We start from the raw sequence: 12,231 nt of genomic DNA, 5'->3' as shown, positions 1-12,231 counted from the left end.
GCCCTTTGGAAGTGAGCTGATCAGTGAGGTCACAGGGCCAAAATCTACAGCTGATTTTTTTTTTTAAGGCTGGATAATTTTATGGCCACTGTTAAGTGATGTAATTTATGTAAACTAAGATAATGATAAGTGGAAACAACTCAACTCATGTTTAAAAGCCTGTGTTCCCTGGGGACAAGGATGAGCACTTCTCCTTCAGGAAGGAAAGCTGAAGGGCAGGAACAGAGCTTCCTCTGAATGCCTGACAGAGGGGCGGCTGCCCAAGGATCCTGTCTGCCTTGGAGCGAGGCACTCCAATCGGAGCTACATATTCCTACATGCATTCCCATACATGCAGCCCAGCAGAGATAAATTCCCAAGAATTTCCAAAAAATTCCAACAAAAAAATTAAAAAAAAAAAAACAACAGAGGAAGAACAGCATCAATGAGAGCAGAATCAGGATGAAAATGAAAGTACAGGGTGGGTTTAGGATACCCTGTGCATGGAAGAGACACAGGAAGAGAGCAGTGGAAAGGTTTGGAGAAGCAGATTCCCTGAGACCAGGCTGATGAAGAGTGCTGCAGGGACTACCTAGAAGCTGAGCTCTGGTCTTATTAGCCAAAGGGGATGGGGCAAGAAGTTAATGGCTGTGAATCTCCTCAGGAGACATTTGGTTTAAATATTAGGTTAAACTAAAGAGAAGTTAGAACAGTCTGAGCGGTGAACTACCCTGACATGGGAACGCCGTGGAAGCATTGGTGCTGGAGACATTCAAGGCTAAAACAAGTCAACTGTCTGTGCCGGAGAGGTGGTTTGGGGATAATGAGATCAGTCCTGTCATAGCTAAGAGTGAAGGTCTAGATGACTCACTAGAAATCCCTGCCAACCTGGATGATACACTGATAACCCCACGGTCCGCCTGTCTCCAGCCTCCATCACGAGACCGCTGGCCTCCTCCAGCTGCCTGCCCTCAAGTTCTCCCAGGCTGCTAGCTTTAGAAACAAACTTTCAGATGGTTTAAAAACATTTCCAGTTCTGTTTTCATTCATGTTGAAAGTGTTTTGCTGGTCAGAAAAGTGCCAGAAGAAGGAAAATATCTTGGTCAGCAGATTCAGTCTATGAATCCAAAGCCGCACCACCTAAATTTAGAGGAAAATAATTTTCTGCAGTTCTCCTAGCTGTTTTGGCTGTGCAACCTCAAGAGCGGGTGAATTAGATTTGTTCATAGCTTTTCAGTCCCCTGATAAATCTGTAAGTCATGGGGAAAATAGGGTTTATTGTAAACATAGCACACAAGACCTGAGGCTGAGAGAAAATAAGCAGGGAACCTCTTTGCATATTTTTAGTACTGTCTCTTTTCCAAGCAGAAGTGCACCTTTGCACGTTTTACTCTCTCATGTTGGCCTTGGACATAACCTTTCTTTGTTTCTTGCGACTGCAATGGCTTAGTAAACCGGGACTTTGTTAAGAGTCCCAGATCCCTTGCAGCATCTCCGGAGCTGAGAACACGGTATATTCTCTCACTGTAGCTATAATCAGGGCAAACCATGATGGCTCCCACATTAGACCGCTCGAGAACTCTCTTTATAGCAAATACAGCAAGAGCTTCAAGAAATAACTTCATTGGTGTTTGTCCCATATAGTTTAATGTCTCCTTAGGGGCCGTGGCTACCATCCCAAACAACATTTCTATGGCTTGCGTGGCTACATCCTTTTCCTGTGAATCAACGTTGGCATCTGCTCATCCAGAGCATTCAGGAGAAATATTTGCTGTTGCCTGGAGACTAAGACAGGAGAAAAAGTATCAGGAGCCCTAAATTATTTTTGCAGCTCTTCCTCTGATCCCATGCCACTCCCAGACAATCCCCTTCACTTAGCAGTTGTGTATCTTGCGGGTTCTTCAACCTGTGGAATAGGTACAGTTATACTCGCCAAGTGCCCAAAATACTTGAAAGTCCTCCCAGGCTTTCACGTGAAAGGAAGCACGTAGAAGTATAAAATACATCTTCTACATGGGCCATAGGGACTCTGTCCATCTTTGTCAGGATTGTCATTGCCTACACTTGCTGTCCTCTCCAGGAGGGAGATAAACCCTGGGGAGACAGAACAGTTGCACTAAAAAATGGCCTTTCACATCGCACCAAAAACTGCTGGAATATGTAGGGGATGAGGAAACTTCCTTCCACCCAGAGGTGCAAGAAAACTCTGGAGCTGGCAGTCACGTGTTGCACACAGCCTTACAACCCACAGAATCCCACATGGAAAAATTTCACTTCCATGTGTTGACTGAGTTAATGTGGTGGGGTTAGTGGGCGGACATAAAATGAAACTATGAAAAGAGATTAATTTGCAGCTGAAGCCCAGGCAGGGAGAATGCTGGTCCTCTGTTTGCTCAGAAAACGGCAGTTTTCTGAAAGAAATCCAGTTGAAAAGAAGAGGTTAAGGCAGCGGTAGTAAAAAATCAAAACCAGGGGAAAAAAAGCAAAAGTTAAGAAAAGCCTCTCTGGAAATTAAGATGTGGAATTCAAAACATTTGCAGTATAATAAACCCAACCAAGCCCATAAAGCTGCACCAGCCAAAAGGAGGTCTGTTCTGCCTACGAGGAAACACGAAACCGCGTCATGCCTGGCAGCAGCCACCCCATAGTCCCGTTTCCTCCCCGCTTTATTGCAGAATTGTGCTGCTGGGTGCCCTCGGCTATGTTTAACGCAGCGTCTGTTTCCACTCTAACCCCTTCGCTTTGGAGGGGGAGGATATAAATCAGCTGCGGAGCTGCCCACAGGGCTTAGTCACAGCAGGTATTGGTTTAGGGTGTCTTAGGGGAACTTTTATTTTATTTTTTTTCTGGAAGTATTCTAGGGAATAAGTGCAAGCTTTGTGAGGAACAGGCATTGCTTCATGGGCCAGAGTCTCCAGACAAAGGACATTTTACATCACCCGCCAGAATCATCTTCTAACATTTTGGGCTGAGCGCAGCCCCAAGCACAGCGAGCTGTTCCGCATGTTCCCAGAAGACACTTACAGAGTCCCTGCCAAGCAAGTCTCATGGTCCTTCCTGGCATTCCTGGTCCCAGGACCATGCTGGAGCCATGTCTGGGCATACGCTGGCCGCTGCACCTCCTTCCTTCATGGCCTCCCAAAGCCTCTTGCTCCAGACTCGAGTACAGGCCGGATTTCCCCAGCTCAGGCCACACAAATTGTAGCAATTAGCAAGTGTAAAGGGCACACTGTGGTTTTCACATGTATTACTGCATCGTACTGCTCATTCATATCCTTGGGCATGCTCATCAGATAGCATCCAGCCAGCAACGTTATCCAGGCCTTCCCCCCAGCACTGCTGTTTCTGAGGCCCACTGGAGAGATCCAGTTCATTCGTGTTCATGCATCCAACCACCAGTAGCTAAGCCTTCAGACTCAAGGCAATACGGCTTCTCTCACCCTTCCAACCCCATGTTGTGTGGACTTGACCTCTAGCTCTTCCCCTGCTCCCCATCTCCAACTGTGACCCCCTCGATTCCTGTCCCACCACCACATCTTTGCCTGGTACACCCTGGCTTTCCCTGTGTGGTTCACAACAGCAGCTCCCAGGCCCATTTTCAGACCATACCCTCCTTGTGCAGGAGCCATACAGACTGGAACTTCAGGCCAGCTTTTAACAGTCTTCCAGGTGTATTTCTACTCTTCTCAGCTTCTCTGCTAGCTCTTGCCTCTCTGCCTCCCTTCTCAATTTCACTATTATGCCAATAGGGCAAATTCTGTCAGGACCAGGAACTTTGAGCATTTCAGGCTTTTTTAAAATAGTATTTTACTGTTACTTGCAACCCTGGCACACCACAAACCTATCTATAAGTGGCTTGAAGTAAGGGTTGGCCTAAACTAGACTTCAAAAACAACAACAAAGTAAGCCTATTTTACTTTGCACCCCTCAGCTACAGAGGCATTTGGGAAATAAGAAGGCCTCTGTTTCCGCAGCCCCCAACTGCAAAACTAAAGATGTTTTGGTACAAAAGCCACAACTGGCCCATAGCAAGGGAGTAGCTGGTACAGTCACCGGGACACCTTCAGCTGTGTAGGAATTAGGAAGGAGGGAGGCAGCTACTGGAGAGGGATCTGAGCCACCTGGAGCTCTGCAGATCAAAGTCACCGTGTTCCTCCTGACAGAGGCAGCTGGCAATGGCAGCCGTACATGCTGACTGTAATTTCCAAAGACAGCCAGACGTGTTGAAGGTGGATAGCTCTAGAGTCACCTGACTCCAAGGCCAAAAATTAAGTAATAGCTAATGCCTGCAGCCTGAAGGCATGGACCCAAATTTCTCACCAGGAGGACACAGGGAGCATCCATGAAGCACATGAGGAACAGCCAGACAGAGCACTGCAGGAGTCCCCCTGTCCTGTAGTAAGAGCTGTAAGTGCAACCTGAAAAGTACACCAAGGCACCCACTGCCGTGCCACCTCATGTGGGATAACACGTATCTCATCCTCACGGGTGCTTCTCTCTGCCCTGGGACACCAGGCACTTCAGGAGCAACTGTGCCCGCACAAGGGCCAGCCCCTTCATCCTGGCCACTGTGAGAGTCCCGTGCAATAAATGAATGAGCCAGAGCATGGATGAGCCCTCAAGTCAGAGGAATGTGCCCCTCGAAACCACCCTTTCAGGAAAGGCTATTTACTCTTCTGAGCTTTGGCTAGGGTATTACCAACACACGGCCAACTGCTAGGGGAAACAGATGCTAACCTTATGAGAAATAGCACGGACAACTCATCCACAGCACATCCGGACTAGCTGCTGCCATATATCCGAGCCACAATGAATGCCAATTATCAGGCAAATCCCCACGTTGCTAGAGGCTCTCGTGTGTGCACTCTCTCTTATAAACTATTACAGAAAGTGAACTTCTGATACTGCCTGCTCAGCTCTTCTCTGTTCCCTATGTGGCCTAGCTCAAGGTTAGTTTCAAAAAGCAAAACACCAAGTGACAGAGCATTTATCATTGATAAGCTCATAGAAGAAAAGCAGTGCTGGCATCCCAGAACCAGTGCCCTAGAAAGACAAGGGAAGTATACGAGTACCATGAGTGAAGACCTACTTTCAGCACAGCTTCCCAGTTGCTTGTCTTACCAATAGCACCCTGCGATGAATACAGCTATTTTCTTCATCAATTATTAACTGGGCAAAGACTATTTGTTTGAAGAGCTGCGCAGAAAGTCCAAAGAGGAAGCGAACAGTTTCAAGCCCCACATGCACAGCTATGACAGGCGTGGGATCCTCTCCAGATCAGATATGCCTGGCTCATCGGGGGCCAACGGCTCTGCTCCCAGCAGCTGGGAAGGAGGCAGGGCCCGGGCACTTGCTGCAGCTGGGCACAGATCTTCCAGGCAGGAGCACATCTCTCATGTGGGGCCTCGCTGCCTTCACTCACAGGAGGTATATGAAGGCCGCTGAGCAACACCGGGGCTGTGCCCAAGGCTCTTCTCTTGCATGCTGTGCGCTAATTACGTCAGCATCTGCCAAGAAAACTCCCCGTGCAGCTTTTGTACTGCTCATGGGAACCAGCTCCTACCAGCCACGCTCTTCTTCTACCATCTTTCCTCCACCTAGCTCGCCTTTATTGCCAGACCACACAAGAAAGAGCATTGCACAAAGCCAGCAGCAGGGAAGGTATGCCGGTGTAAGCCTTGAGGTATCCTGCAGCTTTTGTTTTGCAGGAACTTTTCCAACTTGAATTAGGAAATGTCTCTCCTTAACGTTGAGGCATGTCAAGACAACTGAACAAGCCGTGGTTCAGCAGCAATATTCCACCCCTGATTTGGAAGAGAGCTGGAACAGCTTCAGATGAAGAGCACCAAGCTTTCTCCAGAGTAGAGCTCAAAGGTGAAGACAACAAGAACTGCACCATGAGCAGCACTGGCAAAGAAGCATCCCTAAGTAAAAACACAGGTTTCAGGGATTGTTTTCTGGGATGTTTCTGGGATTGGTGACTGATGTTCCAACGGCTATGGGGGTCTGAATGCCATAGCAGGATCACTTATACACACACTGAGACTTTGCTGGAGGCCCACATTCTTCTCCCTTGCAAAATGCCAGACTGGCACTCTGCCACAAAGGCCCAATACCACTAACAAGCTGGGCCTGATGTTTGGTAAATCCACACTTCATCAACCCCCTAGAACCTCTCATAGGACAGTGCAGGCTGTCCTCCAGGGGAAAGGGTCTGCTCCTCACAGCAGGAACAAAAGCCAGTCCAAAGTTTGAGCTACACCAACCAGAAAGAAGTTTGCAGGAACAGACTGAGCAGCTTAGGATGGGAGGAGGACTCCCTAAGAGACAGAGAGGGCTAGAGGCCATGGGATAAACCACACCAGGTGCTCACTGACATTGATCTGCACACCTGTGTGCTTGATGGGGCTGACTAGCTCCATCAGTGAGGCATGAAGGAAGGGTGCCTGAGCATGTGGTGGGCATCACAGGGGTCAAAAGGAGAGAAGTAGCTGCATTTGAGTGGTTCTCTAAAACCAGCACCTCGATTTTTGCAAGTAAAACCAGCTTCACTGTCAGTTTCTTGAAAAAACTTGGGGTTTATTGATTTAAACTGCAAACAGTCGTTACAAAAGAGATTCTCTTTTAAATAAACTCACACAAAGAGGAAGAAAAAGCAATGTAGTGAACAGTAACAGGGGAAAAAAAAATTACATTCATTATTCTCTTTGTGCCAGTCCCGTTCACCTCGGCAAGGAAAACTCCAAACTTGGAATACAGAAACGCAAAGACAAACTGTATTTGGAATGTCTTCAGATAGGCACTTTGAGCCCAAGGCTTTTCTCCTTGAAGAAACTATACAGAAAGAGGAAGAAAAAGGTCTTCCTCCCACGCTGTCTCGCAACAGAGCTCAGGTATGTACATTCTAAAGCCCACATAGGCAAGACCCAGGGGAGGGGAAGAGAAGAGGAAAGGCAAGGAAGCACATTAACTCAATTTGCAGTCCAACACAAAAAAAAGGGGGGGAAGGGAATTCTAAAATAAATAATCCAAACACAGTTTTTGCATTTTTTTTAAATTAATTTTTCATTTTTTAAAATAAAATAACCAAAAAAGTGTAAAGTTACAAAAAAATGTCATTGTAGTATAATATATTAAACTGTGGGGAAAAAAAAAAAGGAAAAAAGACACTTCACAATCTTAAGATTAATATGGAAGATCATAATTTAAACATAAAAGAATATATTCTATGGATTCATCATCCCGATAAATATGAACAAAATTAACAAAAAAGCATAGGTTTCGGCAATAAATACGTTTTGATAAGTTAAATAAGCTTTTTTATATTGTTGTGCAGTGACAAGCAAAATTTGCTCTCCAATTTCTGAAGTTATACAAAATTAAAAACCCAGAAAAAAAATAATAAAAAGCTTGGCGTGAGTGCTCTAAGATAGGTCTAAAGTACTCTAGAGCAAAAACCATTAAAGCTATGTCTACTGGAACTTTGTTTACACAAACTTGTGTGTGTGGAATGACTTCCGTCAGCCCCACCCCCTCTATTTCTTTATTTGTTTTTAAGATGTCACATGAATACACGGGGAAACTTTTAGCACCAAAATCGAGTCTCTCATAGTCCCATCTCTTTTTTTTTTTGTTTTTTCATTTGCTCGTTTTCCTCCCAAAGTCCCACTCGTGTTACAATCTTTGTCCGTTCTCAGCTTGTCTTCCCGCAGACCTGAGTGGATCCAGGCAAGATGAGTCTGTAAGGGGGGAGAGCACGCTGGATGTTAACACCTGCCCACGTGCCTGCAGCCTAGCGGGAGCTGGCCAGTCGGGAAGGGACTGGGAGAGGGCGATGCAGTATGCAGCCAGTGGAGGGAGCTGGATCCGGTAATTTCCTGCACATCTGGAAGTGCACAGAGCTGCTGGTGCCCTCTGCAGCTGGAGAGGTAATACAGTCACAGTGAAAGCGTTAAAAGGCACTAATTTTGTAAACGTTATTGCTTTTCATCGTAAATTTGGCACTTAAGGTTTAAGCCAGTGGGTCTACGACAGGCAGGTGGACACGTTAACATCCAGCTCCAACTATGGGGTGGGGGGAGTTCAGCTTAACATCGTAATAGAGGTGGGGGGGAGCAAGAGGAAACCCCAGATTAGTCATCGGAGATGGAGAGTCTGCTGAAGATGGGAAGACGTCTTGAGGTGTCCAGGATAGGGGAATCTGAGCCGCTGTGGCTGCTGCTGGAGCTGCTCAGATAGCCCTCCTGGTCAGAGAGGGAGTCCTGAGGACTGGGCGGCGAGTCAAACAAGTTGGGGGACTCGGACATGGGCCTGAACAAGAACGTGGTGGGGGAGCTCCCGCTGGGCACCTGCACCCCCATGCTGGGGGCGAAGAGACTGACCAGCTCCTGGCTGGAGAAGGTGAAGGGGTTGCTGGCGCAGTCAGGCAGGGTGGGGGAGCCCAGCAGGTCGTCGGCGCTCAGCATGGGCGGCGGGGTGATGGAAGTGGGGCTGTCCAGCAGCCCGCTGGCAGCAGTGCTGGGGAAGCCGGCGAAGCTGAAGCTGTGCTGAAGGCGGGGTCTGTCAGTGACGGCGGGCTCCCGGCCGCCCGCCACGGCGCGGCGCTCCTCGGCGTTGTGGATGAAGTGGCAGCGCGGCCCATAAGGGCAGAAGCCGATGGTGTGGAAGGTGCGGCAGAGCTCGGTCTTGTACTTGGGGTGGCGGGTGAGGCTGCGCAGCTCGTGGATGCCGTGGGCGAACTGGCACTTGTCGCCGTACTTGCAGGCGCCGTTCTCCTCGAAGGGGCGGCACAGCTCCGTCTTGTAGCGGCTGGAGTTGACCTGGCCCCCGGGCTGCTTCTGCTGCAGAAGGCGCTCGCCACCCTCTGAGAAGGAGCGGTCCCGAAAGCGGCTTTCCCGGGGGCCCAGCATGGGCGCGGGCTCCCCTTTCAGGCTGCTGAGGAGCTGGTTCTGGTGGAACTTGGAGTTGGGCAGGGTGACAGAGTGCCTCCTAGGGAAACCCCCGCCGGCCGGGGTGCCCACCGCCTTCCTGTCCAGCAGGCACCCGCTGACACCCGAGGGGCTGTAATTCAGCATCTTGTTGCTCTGCGGGCAGAAAGCAAGCACCGGTCACTGCCACCGCCTCCTCCGCAACTCTCCCCGGACGGGAGAGCGACGCCGGGAGCCCTCGGAGGGCTCAGCCTCGGCGGCACGGCACGGCACAGCACAGCTCCCCTGCTCGTCCCACCCGTCTGCTGCGAGCAAAGCAAGCCCCGAGCCGCCCCTACGACCACCGGGGCGGCTGCTGCGGGAAGAGCCCCCCGGGGGGAAGGCGCCGGGGGCCCGGGCTGCGCCCGGCCCCGCTCCCCGCTCCCCGCCCGGGCGCGCTGCAGCGGGCGGCGGCAGGAGCATGGCCCCCGCCCGGCGCCGCCGCCCGGCCCCGGCCCTGCCCGGCCCCGAAGGCGGGGAGCGGGGCCCGGGCTGAGCCGAACGGGGCGCCCCGCCCGGCCGCCGAAGCTTGCTCGCGGCCGGAGAAGGGGGGAGGAAAAAGGAAAAAGGGATAAAAAGTAAAGAAAAAAAAAAAAAAAAGCGCAGAGAGCCCCTGCAGGCGCCAACCCGAAGCTGCCAGCCGGCGCGTTTACCTTGCATAAAACTTCGCTCAGGTCGAAGATGGTGGGCGACACCAGGGCTGTGGACATCTTCGGCGAGCGAGGGGGGAAGCGGCAGGGGCGGCGGCAGGCAAGTGGAAGGAGTCGCGGTGTGGGTAAGGCGCAGCCTCCAGCTCGCAGCCTCCAGCGCGCTGCCTCCCCCCGCTGCTGCTAGCGCTGCCTCCGCTGCCGCCACCAGCCCGCCGCGCCCGCTCGCCGCTTCCAGCGGGCTGGGGGAAAAAGCTCAACTTATAAAGTTTCGGACTTACCCCGGGAGGAGGAGCCGGCGGCGGGAGGAAGGGGAGGAGGAGGAGGAGGACAGGGTGATTGACACCGCGACTGAATCACCCGGGCGGGCAGGCCCAGAAAAAACTTTTCGGGAGGAAGAAGCGAGGGGGAGGGGAGGAGGGGAGGGGAAAAAAAAAAAAAAAAAAAAAGAAAGAAAAGGAAAAAAAAAAAAAAAAAAAAAAAAAAAGCGCGTCCCTTCCAGAACAGCCCCTGCGGGCAGCGCTCCCCTCCCCGCCCCGGACGCGGGAGGCGGCTGTGCGCGGCTGCCGCGCGCGCGCGCGCGTGTGTGCGCGTGCCCGCGAGTGTGTGTGTGCGCGCGCGCGCGTGCAACGCGCGGCCCCGCGCAAAAGTCGCGCAAGTCCCGCGGCGCCGCGCAGCGCCCGGCCCTGGAGCGGGGGGTGGCGGCGCGGGGCCCCTCGCAGCCCCGGGGCGCGCCGCCCCCCCCCCCCCCCCCCGCAGCGCGGGTTTGCTGGCTGGCTTTGTGTCGGCTCGCCCCGCCGCCCCCGAGCCGGGCCGCCGCTTTTCCCGGTTTTATTGCGAGCCGCCAGGCGCTGCAGGGGGAAGGAACTCGCAGCCGCGTTCGTGGAAGTTGCTAAAAGACGGTTTTAAAAGGGTGTTTGATACGTTCTGCCTCTTCTCCCCATATGCTCTTCTTCCAGTCCCCTCTGAGTTGTAAAACTGAAAAAAAAGAATGTGTCTCTGAGCAAGTAATCTGTTCCAGATTTCAGTAGGCACAGTGTGATTCATACCGATATTGATATGGCGGGGGGGGGGGGGGGGGGGGAGGACGGGGGCAGTTTCGGTGTAAAAAAAACAAAACGTCTCAAGGCTTCCTGACACTAGGGTGCCTCAGCGGCACGGCGGCTGCCCTCCAAGGCGGGCGCGGGGCTGGGGGGGGGAGAGGGGCCCCTTGCCGGGGTCCCCTTGCCGAGGGTCCCTCCCAGCCCTCGCAGGGACCCAGCAGGGCGCGAAGCCGAGCGGCCAGCGCCTTGAGAACTTGAAGCAACTCATCCGCTTCCTCCGCTGTTTGCTTTAGAGTCTCAGGAGCCGGACTTTGAACTGGCGGCTGAGCTTTTTCCCCTCCTTTGCTCTTCGAGAACGGCCAAAACAACCAAGGCGAGGAACGCCCACGGGCTCCGGCTATTCCAGATTTCTTTCTTTCTTTCTTTCCTTTTTTTTTTTTTTATTATTTACTTAGGGAGAGCAATCAGGTTCCTCGAATTTCCTTCTCTTTCTAGTTTCTTTTCTTTCGCCTCGGCCAGAAGCGAGGAGTAACCGGGGAGAGACCAGTCTATTATTTTCTGCAGTTGTTTACTGATTCTGTAGATGGTGCTTGTTCCCAGGGCTCCGAGCCTCTCTATAATTAAACCCATTTTAATTGTTAGGTTAGAAACGTCATTTCGGGGACTTTCCAAGAGTTACCGAGAAAGCCGGCCGAGATAACTATTTCACTACTGAGTTGCTCTGAGCCGTTTTTGTTTTTTTCTTTTTCTCGGCTTCCTCCCTGCTCCCTCTTGTGCTGAATTGTGCATTATTCGCTCGCCCCACGCGCGTGTATGTTTTGGAAACTTGGGGTTTGAGGTCGCGCATTTCCACGCATCGAGCAGCAAACGCCGAAGCCGAGAAGGAATTTTTTCCAGTGATTTAGCTTGTCAAAACCTGACTCCGTGGTGGTCTGCTTTGCATTCAGCGCGCACATGCTCGGAGCAGGAATTTAGCTGCTCGCCCCACCTCGTGGCTAAAAGTCAGAGCCCTTCAGGCCAAAGTGGGAATTTGTGTGGGCATGAATTCACACCGACTGGAGGAATGAAAAATCAGAGCCTTGCACCTTCTGCCAGAGCCTCGCAAGAACTTTGATAGATGGAAATGAATAAAGATAGGTAAATGAATAAATGAAAGTAAATTATTAAAGGAGGTTACTGAAAAAGTGAATGAATGCATGCCATGCTCATTAGCCACCTTGTGTGGGGCATGTTCCAGCTGGGACACTACTGCTGGGCCCAGGGAACGGCAATGAATGTCCAGGGCTTTTGAGCCTGTCCCAAGTCCCTCTTCAGCACAGGAACAGCAACTGTAGCATTCTTGCTCCCCAGTTCTGATGCAAGCAGATGCTAAACTTGTCTCAGAATACGCACAGATAAGGTTCCTGGTCCATGCACGCATCCAGCAGAGCAGTTAAAAACTGCTTTCCAAAATTGGAGCTGGCATATGCCAGAACGGCCTGAAAATGGGGAACGGACTAGGGGACTGCAAATGAGATGACAAGCTGGGAGGTTTAAAGAAGTACTTTTTCAAATAGCGCGTGCACGAAACTGTGGGCTCATTGGCACATGATGCTG

The 12,231-nt window shown here is 51.3% G+C and overlaps 1 protein-coding gene across 1 annotated transcript; it reads right to left on the bottom strand.

The window, feature by feature from the left end:
- Nucleotides 1-6,537: 6,537 nt before the first annotated feature.
- On the bottom strand, nucleotides 6,538-10,280 carry ZFP36L1 (ZFP36 ring finger protein like 1). The gene is made up of 2 exons (XM_040558671.1): nucleotides 9,599-10,280; nucleotides 6,538-9,062 (listed from the first exon to the last, which is right to left on the bottom strand). Exons 1-2 carry the CDS (start codon nucleotides 9,653-9,655, stop codon nucleotides 8,112-8,114), a joined length of 1,008 nt encoding a protein of 335 aa, XP_040414605.1. The 5' UTR covers nucleotides 9,656-10,280; the 3' UTR covers nucleotides 6,538-8,111.
- Between the last annotated feature and the right edge of the window lie 1,951 nt (nucleotides 10,281-12,231).

The sequence above is a fragment of the Cygnus olor genome, chromosome 5, assembly GCF_009769625.2.
Source record: "Cygnus olor isolate bCygOlo1 chromosome 5, bCygOlo1.pri.v2, whole genome shotgun sequence".
Classification (NCBI taxonomy): Eukaryota; Metazoa; Chordata; class Aves; order Anseriformes; family Anatidae; genus Cygnus; species Cygnus olor.
This window is presented reverse-complemented; position numbering and strand designations above follow the sequence as displayed.